The sequence below is a fragment of the Sardina pilchardus genome, chromosome 2 (assembly GCF_963854185.1).
Source record: "Sardina pilchardus chromosome 2, fSarPil1.1, whole genome shotgun sequence".
Lineage (NCBI taxonomy): Eukaryota > Metazoa > Chordata > Actinopteri > Clupeiformes > Clupeidae > Sardina > Sardina pilchardus.
The window spans coordinates 37,104,536-37,126,694 of NC_084995.1; the positions used below are offsets into that span (position 1 = coordinate 37,104,536).

General features: G+C 47.0%; 1 protein-coding gene across 1 annotated transcript; it reads left to right on the top strand.

Annotated features, from left to right (window-relative positions):
* Positions 1-899: 899 nt before the first annotated feature.
* On the top strand, positions 900-20,182 carry wnt9a (wingless-type MMTV integration site family, member 9A). The gene is made up of 5 exons (XM_062556743.1): positions 900-1,028; positions 16,523-16,782; positions 17,170-17,432; positions 19,517-20,119; positions 20,150-20,182. Exons 1-4 carry the CDS (start codon positions 937-939, stop codon positions 20,108-20,110), a joined length of 1,209 nt encoding a protein of 402 aa, XP_062412727.1. The 5' UTR covers positions 900-936; the 3' UTR covers positions 20,111-20,119; positions 20,150-20,182.
* Positions 20,183-22,159: the final 1,977 nt, after the last annotated feature.

Sequence of the window (22,159 nt, forward strand, 5' to 3'; positions counted from 1 at the left end):
GTAAGCAAGTTTGTAGCCCGCACAGTGACTGACCCTTCATTGGCACAGCACATTGTGGAGTGGTGAGGCTATATATCCTTGTCAAAAATGACAAAACTGACATTGACCTTAAGTCAAATGGGAATCACCCCCTGCCTAATACATACCAAGATGACACTTGGTCTCAGCTGACTGGAGTTTATAGGCTGAATGAGCGTCGTTTTGGACCACAACCAAAAGAGAGTGAACTTGTTGTCAAATCAGATATCAAATACTCAGTGATGTGAGCCAGAGGAATACACATCAAGTACAAAGTGAGTTTTTTGTGTGTTAAGAGTCAATATATGTATTGGAAGTAGACACAATACATTTTAACCTGGATTGATATAAAACTATTGAGTGAAGATATGGGAAAAAAGGGGGGAGGGGGGGGGGATAGAGTGTGGTGTCCGTTCGGGGAGAAATGAAGACAGAAGTGGAAAGAAAAGAGTGTTCATAGAAGTAGCAAAGAGCAAAGATAGCTTTAAGACTGTTTAAATGATTTCAATCTCAATGGAACAAAGTTGTCAAGCAGAAACTGCGTGGATTTATCCAAGAGCATGTAATCTATCATTTTCATCTAATATCATATCCACTTGACTTCAGAGGGTTGTTGAATTTGATTTGCAGTTTACACCACAACGATGGCTTTGTCCAGAAAGAGTAAACACTTCATTATTAAACTATGATCAAACACCATGCTAAAAAAATTAAGCTCCTGAAACTACCAAGGGCGCGCTCTCTCTCTCTCCCTCTCTCTTTCCCTCTCTTCATCACACACTCTCTCCCCCTTGCACTCCGCTGGATGGGAGGAGCACAGGCATCCTCTCACTGTATAAGAAGTGCCGATCTCACAACAAGGGATTTTACACAGCTACTCAGGAGAAACGAAATGATCTGCCCTAGAGCCGTTGCAAAATGCTGGATGGACACCTACTCCTGGGATGGTTATCATTCACAGTTATAGTGTACCTTTTCAGCTTGCCTGGACCGACTACAGCTTATTTCGGGTAGGCACCTTTTACACTTGTTTCAAAAGTTGGCCTCTGATAAATTAACGTTAATGAACAATTGCTGGAGATAGGCTACTCACAGTAAACGTGTGTACATACCAAATTACGCACTGTTCCGAATGCAGCACTTGTTTGATTCGTAACCTGGGAGTTTATTGCCGTGGATCTAACTTCACGTTTTGATGTGTCATCATAAAAACTGCGGGTGTGTAAGGATGTAGTTGAGAAATGCTAATTCATGAAGCTGTTTTTTTTTCTGTCGGCACCGCAGCCGTAGAAGCATAAACCATACAGTGACAGCGGGTGGCGGCAGGTTGATTACGAGCATGAAATCCTCCATTGCCTTTCAGCCATTTAGCGCAAGCCTGTCACTTTGTTTTTAAAGCCTTTGTGAACAAACAATCAAACAATAAACAGCAAGCATATTTTAAAGAAGGCTGGTTAGAGAAGTCATTTTCATACGAATTTGGCATCTGCACCCACACTGGAAACCGGCAGCGGCTTAATATGCACTCATTTAGCGTAACGACGTTGTGGGCAATAACGGGATATTACCCTTATGGTGCTCAGAGGGGAGCGGGGTGTTTCATGGACTTCACTACAGGCTAACAAAAGCAATTTTTTGATAGGCATGCTTTCTGAATGGTTGGTACCAGCCGTCATGTGATTCTTTTGTCGAAGTACTTGTAACTTAATAATGTAAGTCAGCTTCGAGCGCAGACGTGAAGGAAAAGGTGAGTGGAGGGTACAGGCTCAACAGCTGGTAACAATAAAGCAATGCAGCTCACTGAACTGGTGGCCGAAACGTCTGTTCAGCTCGCAGAGAATATTCACCATCCAGCATAAACAACGGCTTGAGAATTCTGGCATCCGCTGTGCGCTCCCACTAAGTTTAATAACAGTTTAAACAGAAATGAAAGAATGTGTCCAGAATTTACAGTTTCCCCATCTTGTCCATAAATTAGTTCGACTACAATCCTTTTTAATTTAAAGTAATGCTGGACTTTCAAGATGCGATAGCGGGGAACGCCTTTGCACATGTTAGTGGGGGTTGGTCAGTCTATTAAGTTGAAGACTGTTTTTTTGAAGATACTATCTGTAGCCTTATAAAATACATCTAATTTAGTAGCTGCATTTGGAAGTTTATGGCCATGCTATCACAAAGCCAGTTCCACTTGTTTGAACAAGCAGACACTTAAAAGGATCACAAATCTTTGAGCTCAAGGGAACGCTTACTTTAGCCAAGAGACATCCCTCAAAGCCCACAAAATGAAACCTCACTTATGAGATAAACTCCCCAGCTACTATGCATATTTGGACGATGCTCTGAAATGTAGTTCTGGGGGTTGTCAAGTGCTGTATTCAAGACCTGTAATTACACAGAGAAGCTTCATTCACTTAGTCAGTTGAGGTGGGTAGTACTGGTAGCAGTCTTGCCTGTTGTCAGGGAATGTGAAGGTGTTTTCAGAAAAGGAGCTGATCCATAGACCAACCAGGGGAGTGGCTCCCTCGGGACCTGTAGAACATTATGAAGTTATAAACCGGTTTGATGGGCTGTGGGGGTTCTGCATTGGGTCTCACGATTATTTCATTCCCTTACTGGAAAGGCAGTAAATTTAGAACCATAGCACAACACTGTCATGGATGGGGTATCTCTGAGTAATGAATATAGTGTGCTGTTCTTTTTAAAGATGTGAAAGATTAAGACGGTTGCATAGTTGAAAATATTGCCCTGACAAAAGATCATTTTTATGTGCTTTGGCTTTTTGTTGGAATAAGGCACCACAACTGCCTGATATGACTAATTATGTGGTAATAAGAGTATATGTGGTTTTCGCCCTGAAACCTGTGCGTGAGCAATTAAACAAAGAGTTGGTATGACTCCCATCCAGATGATGTTTCGTTGTTACAGTGTTAGCAAAGCACTTCAATTTTGGGAACTCGATGAGGAAATGACCTGCTCTTTCATTTCATCAGGTTAGGAAAACAAACCATGAAAAGCCCATTTGCATCCTGAGGGAAGTGTGTTTTGTCTCTGGAGTCGGGAAGCGGCCCTCCCGATCGCCACTGCAAACACGTCAGACCGCGTCGGCTCTCCACTCAGAGTGTGTGGCACATCTGGCCTCAGCGGCCGGCGTAGAGAGTTATTTGTGCTCGCAGCAGAGGGAAAATAAGTCAGCACCGACACATGGTCTAGACCAGCCCAACTGAGAGAGAGAGAGAGAGAGAGAGAGAGAGAGAGAGAGAGAGAGAGAGAGAGAGAGAGAGAGAGAGAGAGAGAGAGAGAGAGAGAGAGAGAGAGAGAGAGAGAGAGAGAGAGAGTCTCAGCTACAGTGACATGAGCTCACTCTTATCCAAGCAACCCCCCCTACGCCCCCACCCCCACACCTCCCCATCCCACCCAACTGCAGTTGATTTACCTCTAAACAGAGCGCCAGAGAGACAGCGTGAAATCTAAGCCCCTGACATTTTGATGGGCACAAACACTAACACGACTTGTTCAAATAAATAGCCACGGCCTGCGTGTATGTGTGAGCAAGGCATCCTCAGGGTACTGATTTACTCAAAATAGAGGGTCAATGTTGCATACCCAATTTCCCTTGTGCGGTGGAGCATAAGTGCAACATAAACACAGTCTCTTTTGCCAGTGGCCTGCGTCTCGGAGGGTGGGGTGGGATTCCTCGCGTAGTCAAGCAGCCGCTCAAATTGTCATCCCGGCCACAAGAATGTGAGCGCTCGCTTTTCCCCCCGCCGCTGCCTGTTGTGGCAGGTGCTCGCCCTCGGCTTCGTCCCGTATCGTCGGGGGTTACGTCCCTGGAAGCGAGCGCAGGCTCCTTATGGGAAGCACAGCAGGTTTGGGGGGGGGAGGAGGAATAGCACATAAAAGGCGTAATTGAGAAATTCCTGGAAGTGCTCAAGGAAGAAATCACGGGCGCTTGCTTTCTGTCTGGCCCGCGGTCCGCACACCTCAGATGGCTCGGGGGGGATGGAGGGAACAGACGAGATGTGCTGAGAAAGGCATCACTCTTCAGGCACATGTGGCTGTGGATGGGGAGTAGCTCTTTTTTGTGGTGCTTGCACTGGCCTGCAGACTTCTCTGAGGCCAGCGCGGGGTCACGCACACATGTAGATCTGCACATGGCAAGTGCATCGCGGTGCGGATGAGAGAATCAAGTCGGCAGACTAATGGATTTTGTCAGTAATGCTAGTTATTTCTGCTTGAGCGGTGGTTAGGCAGTTTTAATGTTGGTTATGGATCACTTGTGTGCACCCTGTTAGCTCAGAGCACTTGCTGTCATGGTTTCCGTGACATATCAGACCCTTCATCGGCTCGTCCAAATGAACTTGTGCGCACCCTTTCAACTTTTGCACTGTTATTGCTTTGACTTTTAAACCTCCTCCCCGAGACAAGGCAAAGACAGGGCAGACTCGCCTGTTTTCACTTAGTGAGATTCTTAGTGAGCACTTGAATTGCCCCAAGGACCCACCAACGATCCCCACTCTTAACACTTTTCGGATCTCTCAAACGACGCCCTCTCTCCTTCATGTCGACGATGGTAGCAGGCTGGCGGTTTTGGAGAATAATGACTGTGTGATTAACGCGGAGGCAGGGCTGGCGAAGGGCTGGCGTTGCCTGCGAGACGGTGGTGGCGAGTGGCTCATTACGAGGTCTTAAGGCGTCATTACTCTCCCTGACACGCGGGGCAGGGAGGGGCGGCTGTGACGGACCGAGGGACTTCCCAAACTTAACGCCACAGGATATCCTGCAGCCAGAGCAGCCCCCCCCCCCCGAAAGAGGAGCCCTCAGCCCCAACTGGCCTCTGATGATAGCACTCCCTGTAGGTTTGCTGATGCTGGGCTCCCATGGGGCAGTGCAGGTCTCCCACACGGCAGAGAGAGACACCACAGATGCCAGGGCCTCGTGTTGAGATCCATGTGATGCTATGTGTGTGGAGCTCAACGCAAGTCTGTAGGTTTTTCAGCCTCTCCGGTGGTTGAGAGTCACTCAGACGTTTGGGAATACACACACGTGCAGTGCCCGCAGCCTCCACTGGGGGGTGCAGTCACTATTGCCAGCACAGGTTGGTCCTCAATCAGCACTTTCTGGGCCTTTATGTAACCCTAGGAGAGTGGGAAATGAGCAGCAAAAACAGCCATATCCAAAGGCACCGGACACTGTGTAAATAGAATACAGTGCAGGAAAAAATTGTTTGGTCTCACGTTAGTTGTGGTCAAGTGCATTTTTGTACAGTATGCTTTTGATTTACTTGCATGTGCGATTATTTTGGCTTTAGCTCAGAGGAAAACCCCATAAAAAGGATCCACAAGAGAGGACTTCTGGAGTTAATTCTTAAATTAGACAATGAAGTACACAGAATACCAAAGGGACATATTGTCTCCTGAAATGGAATTTTTGGAATTTCATCCTTTCTTTAGATGTATACCAACACAAAAATGGCATTACAGCTGTCCAATAAAACAAGCAACCCCCCCACCAAAAAAAAAAACAGAAATTCATATTCCACCCCATATGTCCTGCCTTCAGCTTGTTTAAGACATTCACAGATGATTCAAATTTAAGTCATATAATCCCACTGAACTGTACGGTCTTTTGACTCTTACGCTCCTTTGGAGTGCCCACAGAGGTTAGCTGGTTCCTGGGCTTCACGGCATCACAGTCACACACACATACTTTCAAGTATAATAGCAGCCTTTAATTGCACGTCTTCATACATATTCCAAAACATCTAACCACATATCTGATTGACTCAAGCTTGTTTACCCCATTTACACAATCACTTTAGACAAACTTGTGTGTGAATGGGCATGCTGTGGCGCTGTATGCTACCCAGCATGATTATATGCTATTATTGCTTCGAGGAATGTCTTTAAAATGTGTTTGGCCCACTCACATCCGAAAGGCTTGAGGTTCTGGTATCGGCAGAGGCCATGGAGACCGCAGTTTGGAAATATTGGCTTTTTAAGAGAGGGCGTCGCCGCCGCCGCCGCTGCCTCCACCAGCCCAGCCGTCTGCAGCGGGCTTCAGGGGTGGACGGGGCTCCAGCGCGGGGCCCTCTGAAGAACATGCTGAAGGTACAAACACTGATGGGCTTCGCAGATGGGGGGACGGACGCTGGACAAGGGCAATTTGCAAAACAGGAAAGCCAATATGGAATCCAAATAGCCTCGGTGGTTAAGGATTGATGAAATGAAGTTAATTAGCGGGGTTTGCCATGTCTTAGGCTTCCCGTCCCTCACCACAGACCAATTTCCTCTCCTTTGCGTGTGGGAACACTGGTCGAAATGACTGCTGGCTAAAGCCAAGATTAGAAGTCTGACAAAAGTCTGCGCCCTTCTTGCAGCTCTTGCTTGGAAATGACGCTCCTCTCTCTCTTGTAAGTGTTGACCCGGGGAGATCCAGTGCTATCAGGCCATGAAAGCAAGCGCACTCGGAGGTCTGTGGGGGAAGGGTGGGGGAGACACAGGCTTGCCGTTGAGACCAGTAAACCATGTCAAGGCAACATTCGCCTCTTATCTGTTTTCAAATAGTCTGTTCTGCGTCAACATCGACCCCTAATGCACAGACGTAAACATATTTGGAATAATTGTACCTCTCGCTTGCCATAGAGACTGAGCAAATCTTTTTTTTCCACTAGAATGATGTATTCCTCAGTCTTAAGTGATTTTAGTGATTCTGTAATCAACAGAAGCAACAGTAAACATGGGCAGACTTTAGTCTGTTGTGATAGTTTTAGAGGCCTTCACTCAGAGGCTGTGGCTTAAGGGCCAGGTCCTGCACTTACGTGGACTTGAACTAACTCCTCTCACATTTCCCAAACGTTTGCTCAAAGCTCAAGTGATGAACAAAATAACCAAATAAACTCTGGGTCAACTGTCAAGGCCATATAGTTCTAACACGCATCCGCCGCACCTTAATTGCTACCAGTCCTGTTATTTCATGCCCTGCAGTCAAGCGCACAAGGTGAGGCACAGTGACAGGTCTTGACTTTAATAGGGGCACTTAAGAGTAAACCTTGACATCCTGACTTAATGACTTTATCATCAAACCCCACAAGAAATGGCCATGCATATTTTTTCGTCATATCTGTAAAACTCCACCAAATGCTCATAGGAAAAGCCCTCGTAATCTCCCAGTAGCGACTGTAAATTACCGTAAATAATATGACTGAACTTGGCCCACTTGTGTTTGTTGATGCATTATTGAAAACAGCTCCTGTTCTGTGGAAGGAATTTCGACTTTTTACACGGGTGGCTAGCCATGAAAATGCCTTTGATTTTGTCTAAATGTGCATATGAGTATGATTATTTTAATGGGTCTGCGCAGATACGGCCTCGCTCTGGCTCACCCTTCACTTTTATTAGCGCTGCGGCGCGTTTCCTCAGAGTATAGTCAGCGAGGCTTTGGAGGAGAGCTGCGTGTGTGTGTGTGTGTGTTTTCTGTGTGAGGGTGCGTGTGTGCGTGGAGCTCCCCGCTCGTACCTGACACAAGCGTGTGCGGGCCCTGGGTTTGGGGCGTTAGTGCACTGGTACAGGGGTGCTCTGTGCCATGGTGTGAGCTAGGACTGGAGAGTCATGTGGCGAGCGCTGAGCGCCCAAACCTGTGCCAGTCACACAGTGACCACTCCTGAGCCTCTGACCCAGTGCAGTGGCGGGAGTGCGTGTGTGTGTGTGTGCGTGTGTGTGTGTGTGTGTGTGTGGGGAGGGTGGGGGTGGGAGGAGGGAGGAGGGAGGCCTGGGGTTCTCACACTCTAGTTAAACCTCTTACCATGCCCGGCTCCCGTGGCCCCATGCACACACTGGTGCTCCGCTCGGCTCCCTCCGCACAACCGCCTCCGCCGCCGCCGCCGCCGCCACCGCCATCGTCTCTGCTCTGCTCCCCCAACCCCTGGTCCACCCTCCCAGGGAGAGAGAGAGAGAGTGAGAGAGAGAGGGAGAGAGAGAGAGCGAGAGAAAGAGAGAGACTCACTGAGGGACTGAAAGAGCAGACGCTTACAGAGCCCCACCTCCCGGGACAAAGCACAGCAACGAAGCCTTTTTTTTTTTTTTTACGAGAGCGTTGCACTCAAGCAAGTTGGAGGCTTCACATGGAAAGGCTCAATGTGACGACTCCAACGGCATGACTCAACAGCATAGCGTTCGGCTCTCTGCGCCGCTCTTTTCTTTGGGCCTGTGTCTCCGAGACTCCCGGTGTCAAGAGTGTAATGGGTGACCTGGGCTATTAGCCTGACTCCCTGCGCTTTTGGGGGCCAAAGGGGTCAGAGATGACATGATGGTTGGTCACTTCCTGTGTGTGTCACTAGACTCTGGGAGACATGTGACTGGGACTATCTTTGCCGCCGCTGTGAAAGAGCTTGTCTTGAGCAGACGATTCGTCATCTCCTCGCTATTCGGAGGGGCTTGTTGAATGCAAAAAGTTTTATTGCTCGCGTTGTCCAAGACGTGTCCTGAAAACGCAACAGTCGAGTCGAACACTCATTTTTATTCAGCCACGCCAATGATTGTCCTCCTAGAGTCAATATGAATTGGGACATGTTTTTTGGCCACCCCATAAACACTATTCATTGTGTCTTAAACAAAACAAATTCTTTTGTGGAGCAAATCAAGGTTAAGAACACATTATTGCCTCAATGCACATAGACGTTGTTTGAGGATACAGTCAAGCCCGTGTTCCACAGTTGAAGGCCTTATTGAGTTTGTTTAAATATATATCCGACCCCAGGTTTTTGAAGCACACTGTGTTATTTGGAGAGGTCACTCCGGAGGCTTCCCTACCACAGTCTCTTGCCCCTGTGTTCAGGTGAGCCGTGGCCACTGCGCCGTAACCGCTGTCCTGATCAGGCTCCGGGGCTCGCGGAGTGGAGCGGCAGCCTTTGGCTCCTGGGCATGGGCCCTCGGTAGTAAAACAAACAGGCCTCCATGGCCGCTGGCCGGGCCTGAGGGAGCATACCACACTCACATTCCTGCTCGGCCTGGCCCGCGAGACACCAGATGGGTATCCAGCACAGTGGTCTGAAGTTCATCCAGCTTTTTAGTGGAGGACATTTTTTTTTTTTTTTTACCTCTGCTTCACTTTCTCTCCCCTCCTCTCTCTCTCTCTCTCTCTCTTGCTCTTTTCCTGCCGACCTTTTTTTCACTCCGGCTTTGTACCTTTCACGCCCTACCTTCCCTCCCTCTCTGTGGCTCGTCATGCCTTCAGAGTCTTTTCTGTCGACGCTGCACGGTAACCTCGGTTTTAGGAACTCAAAACCATGAGACGTCACAGGGCAGAGAAGCCTTTCACACAGAGATCAGGTCTAGTCAACACCTTAAACCCCTCTCCCCATTTGAGTGGGCTGTCATGAAATTTAGAGTGACACAGGCTATGCACTGAATAGCTTCTAATTGATTCTCAAATTATCCTGCCTCTATGTAATGAGGTTTATTTGTGTTTGTGTGTGTGTGTGTGTGGGGGGGGGGAGTGATGGGGGGGGGGGGGGGGGTATAGTTGACGAAGGACCTGTGATGGGTTTTGCTTCGCACCAAGGCCGAACCCTGCCGAAACATGAACCAGACGCGGGATGGGGGCTTTGTTGCCCCTCTTGAGCTATTCGTCCCTCTCCTCACATCTGCCATTGTTTTGGGTTTGCTGCAGCAGACAGCTGGGGGGGTTTGTCTGAGAAAAGGCTTTGTTTGGGGTCAACAGCTGGGGGGAATGATTGGCATTCGTTTGGAGTAATTGCCCTGCTGGGGAGCCTGACCTGGCAGGCAACAGACCACACAATCAGCAAGTCCAGACGGAGCGAGGGAGCCTCTCTCTCTCTCTCTGTCTCTCTCTCTCTCTCTCACTCGTTTATACTCGCTCACTCGCCGGCTCGCAGCCTTGGGCTGGGTTCAGACGGGTTGATGAGGAGGAGAGGTGTTGACTTCTAGGTAGTGCGACACACAAAGGCACTCACACACGCACACACACACACACACACACACACACTCACTCACACAGGCACAGACACAGACACAGATACAGGCACGTGCCTGCACACACACACACACACACACACACACACACACACACACACACACACACAGAGTGGCTTAACACCTGTTGTTTAGAGCTCCTGGAATGAACACACTGCTGGGCTTACTTGTCAAACATACACACACAGATGAGCCCACATGGCCTCTTCTTCCTAAGCGCCCCTACAAATGAATCCCCCTCTCTGGTGTGGGGTGCTCTAATGTCTGAGAGAAAGGCTAATTTTGGCAAAACACAGAGGATCTGGGGATGGTTTTCTCTCTCTCTCCCTCTCTTACTGTTAACCAAATACTGCTAGGGTTTTATATTGTCAGCAAGATCAGGGCCGGAGTGCCTCACACATCTGCTTCTGATTAGCTCCAAGTGTGTTTGTCTGTGTGCTGAAGTGTGTCTGTGTGTGTGTGTGTGTGTGTGTGTGTGTGTGTGAGAGAGAGAGAGAGAGAGTGAGCAGACATGTGAAACGAGTGTGGGTGTGTGATATACTGGAGAAAGGTTTTATTCTCAGGTAAAATATATGAACTGTGTCCTACACTCCAACACGAAAGTGTTCCGAATGAAACAAATGTGCTTTCGTCCCTTGTAGAGAGTTGACACTGAGAGCATGACACTGTTAAGAGTTCTGAATAGACATGGAAACGCCTAAATTGATTACTGCACGGGGAAATATTTTCAATATGCTATCATTTGTGTGAAAAGTTAATATATTTCCCCAAAACGAACAGCCTGTCAATTCAATGCATGAGCTCACAGTTGTATGAATGTTTCACACCTTAAACTACATACCACAGTGCATATCGCAAGGGAAAGATTATTTTGGTAAGTGTTGAAATGACCTCAGCGAAAAGATGAGGTTCCCTGACAGGACAAATCATCACCTGATCATTTGTCATTTGCAAGCTTTTCACCTCCATGTTTTTCCATGTGTAATTGCTATACGAGTGCTGTGAAATTGGCCAAAAAGTGAAGGGAAAAAAAACACCCCATGTGAAAAAAAAAAACACTCTAAACAATCTCACCAGAGTTGCACCAGTTCCAGCGCTGCTTTTCCTATTTATAAACACATTAGGACACACACTATACCTCCCCTATTTATAAAAGCACATGAGAAAAGCATGCACTGTCACTGCATGGCTTACAGTCAGGGTTGGTGCCCTATGGATGAGGTTATGTGTGATGACACAAAAAGGCAAGATGCATGGTTTCCATTCTGCCCTTGCGCAGGGAAATGCATATGATGTCAATGTCATGGCCAATGTGAAGTGTTGACAGTCATAAAAAAGGACCCAAACAGCCATGTGAGGTAGTTAGTGAAAGATGGATGCAAGGCAATGGGCGAGATTAGCCCTGTAAAGCTGCAGCGATGCTTAAGGAGGGAGCGAATGCGAACAAACTGGAAAAAGCCAAGCTGAGCAAACAGTGGCAGGGATCACACCTCACTTATGATAACACGCCGCTTTATACTGTCGTGCAGCAGGTATTATGTTTCATGCGTGTTGCCGTGCCAACACCTCAAACACCAACAGAAAAACAAATTGGCTTTCTTGGCTTCAAAACATAAATCAGTGCAGAGCATTCCCCGCTGTGCTGTGTTGTGTGTTCTGCTTACAGTGTGTACAGTGTGTGTGTGATCATTTTTATTTGGGTTTTGGAGTGCATGTAAAGTCATATGCAATAGATGATCGATGGATTCTAAAGTATCCTCTCAGAATACCTGTTTGTATAACCTGAAGTGAATTCCTGATAAGAATGTCAAAGTGCAGTGGAAGCATACAGTATATCTGCACACTGATTGACGTAAAACAGAGTGGTGTCTGGCTGTGGTGGATGCTGAGGAGAAAGAAAGGCATTCCATTTGGCCTCCGAAGTGCACGGTTGGTTTCAGGACACTTTCCACACATTTTCAATTCCGCCTGTGTTCTGCATATGCACTGCATTCTGTTGGATGCTGGTCTCTTTTTTTGTTGATACTGACGAATATCACAAGATGTTAAATTCCAATTAATGCCATCCTCAGATGGCGTCATTGTGCTGTAATGCACACATGTCCTACGTGCTCTCAACCCATCTCTGACTGAGCCTTTGCTAAAAATACCTATCTCACTATATATCCTACGAACATTATACAGGCTGATGACAAGAGAGACTACATGTACCTGACTGCAAATACATTGCAAGTCCTTGATCTGTCATCCATCACTTAATGTACTGTGCTGCACTACTTGCAAACGCTACACGTGTTTGTAATTTTATCATAAATAATCATCAGTAACACTAAATGGAAGTATTGAACTATAGGGAACAGATTAAGTAACATCAAATAGGATGATGTACTGCGCATGAACTAAATAGACGGTTTCACAGTTTTCCTCCTACGGATATTATTGAGATGGGGATTAATGTGAGCGCACATCTGCGATAGCAGTTAGGTTTGGAGAGTTCAGCCTCGGAGTGGAAAACATGCTCAGCGAGTGGGGTATCACAGCTCCATCTCTGGAGACTGGGAACATTTGACTGTGCTCGAATCTTGCCCCGAGCCCTCTTGGTAACCGGCTAAAAATATTCTGCTGTAAGACAGCACAGCAGCAGTCAAAGGATTTAGCAGAGTGATTTGCCTGGCTGGCCTCCAGTTCCATAGTGTCTTTTTTTTTTTCTTTGGTCAGATAGACACACGTCACACAGACTGTCCACAAGAGTGACGTGATTCCCGGTTTGTCTGTGAATAACCACAAGCATCTGTTTTGTGCTCATCTGAGATTTTCCATGAGAGCCTTATACTTAAACTTAGCTCTCGTACATGACCACTGCTTAGAATGATGTCTAAATAGATATAGCCAGTATCCTATGGTACTAGGTTATTGAATCCTCAGCTTTCTAAACACATGTAACATTTAAAAATAAGGTGAAAGATCAACATAGTGAACAGAAAAATGGTCAACACAACTGGAACAACTTTTTTACTCACCTGAGGCTGCATTCTCAACAGCTTTATAGAATCTCATTCCATTTGGAACATTTAAGTCAATATATTTATTTTTATATTTTTTTATATGGCCATGATTGAAATGCTAGTCTACATTACCCCTCGGCACTGTTTGTGTACACATGTTCTATCTATCAACACAGCACAACACTGCTGCACTCAAAACCTGACCACCTGATCTTCAAGAAGGAATGTTGTCTTTATGAATCCATGACAATAAACGGTATACACCCATCTCTTTTAATCTCAAGTATACACAGCCAAAACAATAGCAACTTGATAACAAATAAATAGGCTATAAATAACTGATGTTTATGTATGAGTTTGGACACATTCTTTACTGTTAGAAACACTGGGAGCTGCCAGGCAAACAGGTTTTTCAAGTCTTGACTTGTCTAGTTTCCACTTGTAAACTCATCCAGTGTGTCAAAACAGGTAGGAAAAGCAAACAAGTTTTGGAAAAATGGAAACATTTGGCCTCTTTTGAACACACACATTCCAAAATCCCAGCCTCACATTGCCTGACATTGCTCTCCTTTTAAAATTCTCTGCGCTTGTCACAAACAACTACACGTGTCTGACATGGCGACCAGACACAGAAGAAAACAGGAAACTGAAACATGTCGAGGGGCAGGAAAAACGTAGGTGTCCGAGAGCTCTCTCTTTTTTTTTTACCCTGGAGATGTTATGACGCAAGTGCTTCAGCTGCATCATCCTTCATGTAGATGCATAACTATAACTTTACAAGCACATAGAAAGCGAACAGTGTCCTTACATTGGTCCCAAAAGTTAGACTCGAGGCGTTCCTCGTCTCAGGGTCGTGTACAGCGCGAAGACCTGCAGATCTACTCAGGCAGATCTGTGTTGAGGATCTGAGCAAATCTCTCTGTGTGGTTTTTGCATCAGATCTCTGTGGGGGTTTGCAAAGGTGCATTAAAAAGCGCAAATGGTTCAATGCACATGCCAGTTGCATAAGCATATGAACTTCGCTGAACCTAACGTGTTGCCAGGGATCACATGGCCTTGCTTGACAGAGAATCGAAAGATTAGCCGAGCGCTCCATGACGGAAGCACTGTTAGTCATTAAACCAGTTTGGGTGTCGGGCCGACAGGTCTCCGTGAATACTAATGCAGCTGATTGTCTGTGATCTACCTCATGGCCAAAAATGATGTCATGTGTTGGGCAGAGACCGGACTGTCCCCCACAATTGTCCTCAGGTAGACCTCCCGATGGCCGTGCGCTGGGTAACCATGGTTTTTCTCCACTCAGACATGGCCAGGGCGGAGGCACCCATAATTATATAAATAAATATAAATAATTATATTAAGTGCTTCCAGAGGGCAGCCACAGGGATATCATAATTGTCATAATTGGATTATCCAAAGGTCTCTCCACTGGAGAAATAGTCAAGCAAACCGAGATCCATCTCTCACCCGAGCCGTGTGTGCTGGTGATCGTGATGACTACCAGATGATGGGTGTAGCCACCTCAGGGTGATCACTCCACACTCCTCCCCACATAGACCACTACTGTACTGCGCAGCAGTCGGTGGGACGAGGAGATACTGCTCCCTCCATTACTGAGGCGTTTACGGAGTCTGAAGCACTCCAGGCCTGGACTGTGAAGGAGAGAGAGAGAGAGAGAGAGAGAGAGAGAGGGAGAGAGAGAGATGAAGAAATAGACCTAATAGTGAAGGCACTCTAGGTGAGTTTTTATGAAGGCTCAGCCACACACATTGATAATAGTCTCCAGTAACTGAATGTCAAGGGGGAAACATTGCTTTTCCTAAAAACGGCGCCCTACCACCTAATCCTCAAGACACTCTGGACCACCAAACCCCCCACAAAATAAAAACAAAATGAACACACAACCGTGCACCCCTGCGCTTTGGATGGAGACATGCTTGAGCTATTGAGTAAACATCAGGTTTTCATGTTTCATGACTTCTTTGCGAAACTGCTCACTCACTCTAAAAGCCAAGGCACCGGTGCCTGAATTGTGGAAATTTGGCAGAGAGCTCAGGGGTTGTAGCCAGCGGCAGGAGACAGGTCTGTTGCATTCAGCTCTCCTCAGCAAAATTCTATGGAGGTGATCAGAGGGAGAAATGCTCTCGAGCTTCCCTGAAACCTCCAGTGCAGCTGTGAACCTCATGCCCGCTTCTGTGTTGATTTGCGTTGTTGGGGCAACCCCAGGCCATAGTTAATAATAGCCGCTGTCTATATTAGTAGACAAAAGTGGCAGATTTAAAAGCATAAACGTTTTCTGTAATGACATGTGTGCTGCAGTAAGCCAGTGTGTTTGTGAGTTCTGTAAAGCCATTTATTCTGCTCCTTCGCTTTGGACGTGTAAAAGGGACCCAGAAATTGCACATAATGAGCAACTATCCTGCCAATACTGTCAGTTGGTGTGACCAAAATGGTCGCCGCCTGACCGTCCTGTCCTCCAGCGTGTGTTTGTGAGAGTGGCGCTCGGCTCTCGCTAGTGCAACCTCAGAATGCCTGGGCAGCTCCGAGCGCCAGCTATGCGGCCGACCCCAGCTAGCATGTTTTATGCTCTCTTGCCCTCAAAATAAACTGTCAAAAAGATGTCCCAATCTGTCATGTGTCCTGTCCGCACCATGCGTAGGCAAGTAGTGTGTGTACTCTGTGTACTCTGTCTCTCTCTCTCTATGTGTGTGTGTGTGTGTGTGTGGATGGAAGGCACACATACACTGAACGCCTCTTTGTTCCTCTGCTGTGTTAAGTGAGAAGCCTAATGTTTTATGCAGTGAGTGGATAGGTTCTGCACTTTTGTCTATGCGTCTGGTCCAACATAAACACCGGGGCTCGGGCTCGCTTTGCATGCTGATCTCACTGTTGACCTTAAGCAATGCTTGGATTCTCTTGAACATTAACTATTCTGATGGAGTTTGGACACCAAATGTATGTGAACATTAACAACAAAGCGAGACAATAGTTCCTGATTGTCCGTCGAGCACAACTTGGCCATATGCATATCATTACTTGCAGGCGTGTTCCCTTCGCCTGCAGGTCATTGTGAGTTGTCTTGACCCAGAAGACTCTGCCTATATGTTTAAATGCAGGCAGTACAGGGTGCATTAGTATTCTGTGTGTGTGCAAGTGTGGTATCAGTTGCACTGTTCACACAGTGTTATATGTCTGCACATGTATGCACTAATCACACACACTCACACACACGCACGCACGCACGCACGCACGCACACACGCACACACGCACACACACACAATAGAAAACAACCCAAACCAGCTGAAGTGAGAGGAAGTATGCAGCACCATACATTATCAGTACAGTCACAACACGTGATTCATTTCCTAGCCCATTGTTCTTTGTTGTCTCTTATTGTTCATTGTCGGCCCAAGGGCTGACCGTGTATGACTGACCATATGTGACTGACTGACCATGTGTGTGTGTGTGTCTCTCTCTCTCTTTCTCTTTGCGTGTGTTTCCTGTCCCAGGCTGACAGGTAATGAACCCCTGTCCATCCTGCCGCTGAGCTCGCAGCCGGAGGAGAGGGTGGCCAAGGCCCACTACAAGCTGTGCGACCGGCTCAAGCTGGAGAAGAAGCAGCGGCGCATGTGCCGCCGCGACCCGGGCGTGGCCGAGACGCTGATGGAGGCCATCACCCTGAGCGCCCTGGAGTGCCAGTACCAGTTCCGCTACGAGCGCTGGAACTGCACCCTCGAGGGGCGCTATCGAGCCAACATTCTCAAGAGAGGTGTGTGTGTGTGTGTGTGTGTGTGTGTGCATTCAGTATGTGTCTGTGTGTGTGTGTCTGTCTGTGTTTTTGAGTGTGCATATACCTGTGTGCACCCTGTGTGCTGCCATTGTCCATTTCTGTGTCACAGATGTTTGTCAGAACATAAGTTAAGATACCTTTCAAAAGAGTCGGACGTAGGATAGGGGTTTTACTATGTGCCATTGAAATCTAGTTCTTCTCCCTACATAGGTTACTGCTATCTCTGTAAACCAGAAGATCATCAGCTGCTGATTTATTCAATACTAATAACTTACTCAATGATATCTAACAGATATATTTGCAAAATCACATTAAGTTATCTTTATGTAGCTTGGTAACTGTCTTCTGTTCCAATCTCTCTCCCAGGGTTTAAGGAGACGGCCTTCCTGTACGCCATCTCCTCCGCTGGCTTGACCCATGCCATGGCCAAGGCCTGCAGTGCGGGCCGCATGGAGCGCTGTACCTGCGACGAGGCCCCGGACCTAGAGAACCGCAAGGCCTGGCAGTGGGGCGGCTGCGGAGACAACCTCAAGTACAGCAACAAGTTTGTCAAGGACTTCCTGGGCAAGAGGTCCAACAAAGATCTCCGTGCCCGGGTGGACATGCACAACACCAATGTTGGCATGAAGGTGAGCACAGGACATTTGTTTTTGGGTACTGGCTGTTACTGGCTTGGCATCACAGGAGCAACACAACATGGGATTGCTGCCTATAGTTTATGCTTATAGAGGCACAGCATGAAAAGATGTTACATTCATATGACCTATTCAGTGTATAACATAACATAAGACATATTATGGGACTCTGATTACTGAGGGGCTGGGATCATTGCTTATATTAGCAATCAGTTGTCAGACTTAAAACAGCACTGGTCAAACAACAGTCCTAATAAGACTCTCAGGAAGCTGAGACTGCAGTTTCCCGAAAGATCAAAGTGAAATAACCACATTTCAAACACATTATTTGATGTAATTATAACTGAAAGTCAATAAAGGAGTTATTTAACAGTCATTCCAGTGGAGAGGGTAATTCACACAAAAGCCATATTGTTAACTGCTTTCTGTGGTTGCTGAATAAATATCGAGATACAATGCCTTAGCAATCCCTTTGGTCCCATGCAGAAAGGACTTGTTTAAAATTCTGTGTTTAATTCATTTTTTTTAAAGCACTCATTTTTCCTCCACTGGCTTCCTTTTTCAAACGAGTGACCAGTGAGGGCCTTGGGCTGTCCCAAGCATACCTCCACCATTGTTTGTGGTGAGACAGGGAGGAGGGATGTAGGCTAGCTTGGACGTCGCTTTGACAGCTAAAGCATAAAAAGACTCGCGGAAGGTCTGCTAGCGTCCGGCCAAAACAAATGGCTGCCTTTGGCCCTCCGTCGAGCATTCAGGTTTCCCCGTATTGTTGCCATTTTCATTTTTGTTTGAATATAAATTATAAGCGCAAATGTTAGCAGACGCAGATGTCTCCCCGCGGGCTGCTCGCGGGCTGCTCGTCCTCCTCCCCACTGCCCATCCAAGACCATTCTGGATCCTCGATCCTCGCAATAAAAGATTTACAGCACTGTTTTGTATTCTCTCTTTTTTTATTTTGCACATCTAGTGAGGTGTACAAAAACTTGGGGTGCAGTTAGTCCCATATGCAGCGCAAAACCATGGAATGTGCTTGCTTCGCTAGTCGCCAGCGATTTAAAGCTGACTTGTCACATTTCGCTGAATTGCCAGTGTGGTGGTGGACACGCACTTTCAAATCCACCACTCCGTTTTACAACGCTAAAGCATTGGTGAAGGATCAGGCAATAGGGAATGTTTGTTTTAGTCATTTCACATGACATATAAAATGTATGAAAAATCTATTTTTTATGTCCTGTTACTCACTCTATTACTCATAAGATGAACGACCCATCAGTTCATTTGTTGTATTTATTAACCTCCAGAGTCCTCTGCTAAAGAGGTAAGAGGTGATGCCGTTGCAGACATTTTGCTGAGCTGCTAGGTAGTTAATGTGCTTTGCCAGACTCTTTTACTGAACCAGAAGTAAAACAACATTGGCACAATTATAGGGAGAGACCTTGGCTTTTTGCCTCTTCTCTTAGCTCTTAACAACCCCAAGAATGTCGCTTCTCAGATTTTCCCAGGGCCATCTCAATAGATCTTTTATTTAGGAAGTACTTTGGAGAATGCAGTGGTGCACTTATTTCTAATAACCATCATTGACTTAAATCAGGCACTATTACCCCTGTTTATCATTGCAATATTGCCAGGACCTGCCCTCTTCAGGTCTGACCTTAAACCCTGGGGCGGTCAGCATTATTGCGGGGGGTTTGGTGGGTGGGGGTGTCCAGATAGATGGCAGTTGGTGTCTCTGCTTTGAAGTTGTTATGCAACCTTATTGTGGCTCATAAGCTCAGTTCCTGATTACTCCCCTGCAGTATTGACCGAAGGAATAGCAAAGCTGGACATCAAAGTCCCCAAAAGGGATTGTGATATAAACCTAGCGTAGCGTGACAGTGTGATTTGGGAGTAGTCCACGTTACTTAGTGATAGTCTTTTCTTTTAATACCAAACAATGTTTACAGGTAACATGGAAATAATGGAGATAATGTCCAGGATCAAAGGAAGCAGTGGCCTCGGCGTAGCTCATTCTTATAGCGTTATTGAGAGGGATGTTTGAAGTGAGTTGACTGACACATGCTCTCGTGCCCCCTGCTCAGGTGATCAAAGCCGGGGTGGAGACGACCTGCAAGTGCCACGGCGTGTCCGGCTCCTGCACCGTCCAGACGTGCTGGCGGCAGCTCTCGCCGTTCCATGAGATCGGCAAGCAGCTCAAGCAGCGCTACGAGACCTCGCTCAAGGTGGGCAGCTACACCAACACGGCCACCGGCGAGGGAGACATCTCTCAGAGCCGCGCCCAGCAACAGCAGCAGCAACAACAACAACAACAACAACAACAACAACAACAGCAACAACAACAACAACAACAACAACAACAACAACAACAACAACAACAGCAGCAGCAGCAGCAGGCGCCGGCCGTGCTGGGCCCGCGGGACCAGATCCCGCGCACCATGGACCTGGTGCACATCGAGGACTCGCCCAGCTTCTGCCGGGCCAGCAAGTACTCGGCGGGCACGTCGGCCCGCAAGTGCTACAAGGACAAGAACTGCGACGCCATCTGCTGCGGCCGCGGCCACAACACCCAGAGCCGCGTGGTGACGCGCCCGTGCCAGTGTCAGGTGCGCTGGTGCTGCTACGTGGAATGCAAGCAATGCACGCAGAGGGAGGAGGTGTACACCTGCAAGGGTTAGAGGGAGGAGGTGTACACCTGCCAGGGTTAGAGGGAGGAGGTGTACACCTGCCAGGGTTAGAGGGTGGGGACCAGCACTCTCTCTCTCTCTCTCTCACGCAGAGGGAGGAGGTGTACACCTGCAAGGGTTAGAGGGTGGGGACCAGCACTCTCTCTCTCTCTCGCTCTCTCTCGCTCGCTCTCTTGCTCACTCTCTCTCTTGTTCTCCGTTTCTCTCTGCCTCTCCATCTTTCCATCTCTCTCATCACCTCTCTGTGTCATTGTGCTGAAAAGGATGAAGATGAGAGAGACACATTGAGTGAGAGAGAAGGGGGGTGGGCATGGGGTTTGCAGTGTGTATGCTTGTGTGTGTGTGTGTGTGTGTGTGTGTGTTTCTGAATATGTGTGAATGTGGTGTGGAGGTACGTGTGCGTCTGTCTGTATGTTTGTGTGTTTGTGCATGTGTGTGTGTGTGTGTGTGTGTGTGCATGTGTGTGAACGAGTGAGTGAATGTGTTAGCATACGGTCAGGGTTTGGTTGAGGTGACTCCACTCTTGGAATGGAGGTATCCTCACAGCCCCTTTCCTGGCATATGAGTTTTGAGGCAGACAACAGGCCCACGCCAGACGTGAGCGCTTTTGGAGTGGTTTATTTGGGTGGTCTGACAGGCCTCTGAGACCAAGTGCAGATATTCATCAGGCGAACAGGTCCTCTGCTCCAGGCCTGGAAGCCTCGAAGTGAGACATGACATGCCCTGCTCAAAATTCACTCAATTAAATATCCTCCATGAAATCATTCAACAATAACATGACACACAGGTCAGAGAACATGTCACACATGAGACGCCAATGAGTTTTTGTGTGTGTGTATGTGAGTGTGTTTGTGTGTGTGTGTGTGTGTGTGTGTGTGTGTGTGTGTGTGTGTGTGTGTGTGTGTGTGAGTGTGTGTGTGTGTGTGTGTGTGTGTGTGTGTGTGTGTGTGTCTTTGTGCGAAGGGCTGTATGTGTGTGTATGTGAGTTGGGGAATACAGAGCAATTAAACTGATGACGATGAATCCATTTATCAGCTGGATCCATCCACAGAGAGTGACAGGGTGTAAGATGTATTACACGCACATGGTTCACGCTCACACACAGTTGTGTGTATTTTATGTAAATAGCGTAAATTGTATTATAAGTCTATTATATACACCACTTATCTGAATATGTAAAATAACCACTAACCACACAAATAAGTTATTTGTGTGCCTTTGTTCCTTTTTTTTATTCAAATTGACAAGGCCCTTTGGAAAGCAGTGCATTTTTGTCCTTTGTCCCTCTTTCTGTGGATATAATTTATGGAACTTTCCGGATTTGTTCCTTCACAAGGAATGGAAATGAAAAAGCAAAGACTGTTGTGTTTTTTTTTTTGCTCTGTCGTGACAAGTTTTGCCAGTCGGTTAAAGGTTATGTTTGGCCTTGAATGAACTCAGCAGATCAATGTTCAGGGAACAACTGAAACCACTATGCTCAATTGGACCTAGAGTCATGTACGCGTGCAAGAGCAGAACAGGAGTGCTACGTCTCCAGTGTGGGCCGCAGTAACGGAGCACCGTCTGACGAGCTGAACTGTCCACCCTCACCGAATGCTGCTGAACGCATTGCTCTCACCGCAATCTGACAAGCTGGACCCCATCGCGAGAGCATGGCTTCTTTTTCTGGCGTAATGTCATTGTTAGAACGCAAAGCTTCGAGTTCGGTTGATCACACTGCTCTTACGCAAGTTCACTTGGAACGAGTCTATTGTAAAACCTCAAGTCTTGCGTCTTGAAAGCATGAACGCTTGAAACTGTCACAAGGAAGACCTCAAAACCTGGACACTTAACATATAAAGAGGCCTTTACTTCAGAAGTAATCATTTCAAAAGCATGTTTTGCTCTAATAGCCTAAGTCAGAATGCATTTGGTCTGTGATGAATCTGATCTCATTATTGTGAAGCAAGTTTGCAAGAAATGTAACCACTCTTGGTCAACATTCACTTTTTAAGTTCAGTCTCAGTCCAACAGAAACATTCTTTTGGGTGAGGATTCACA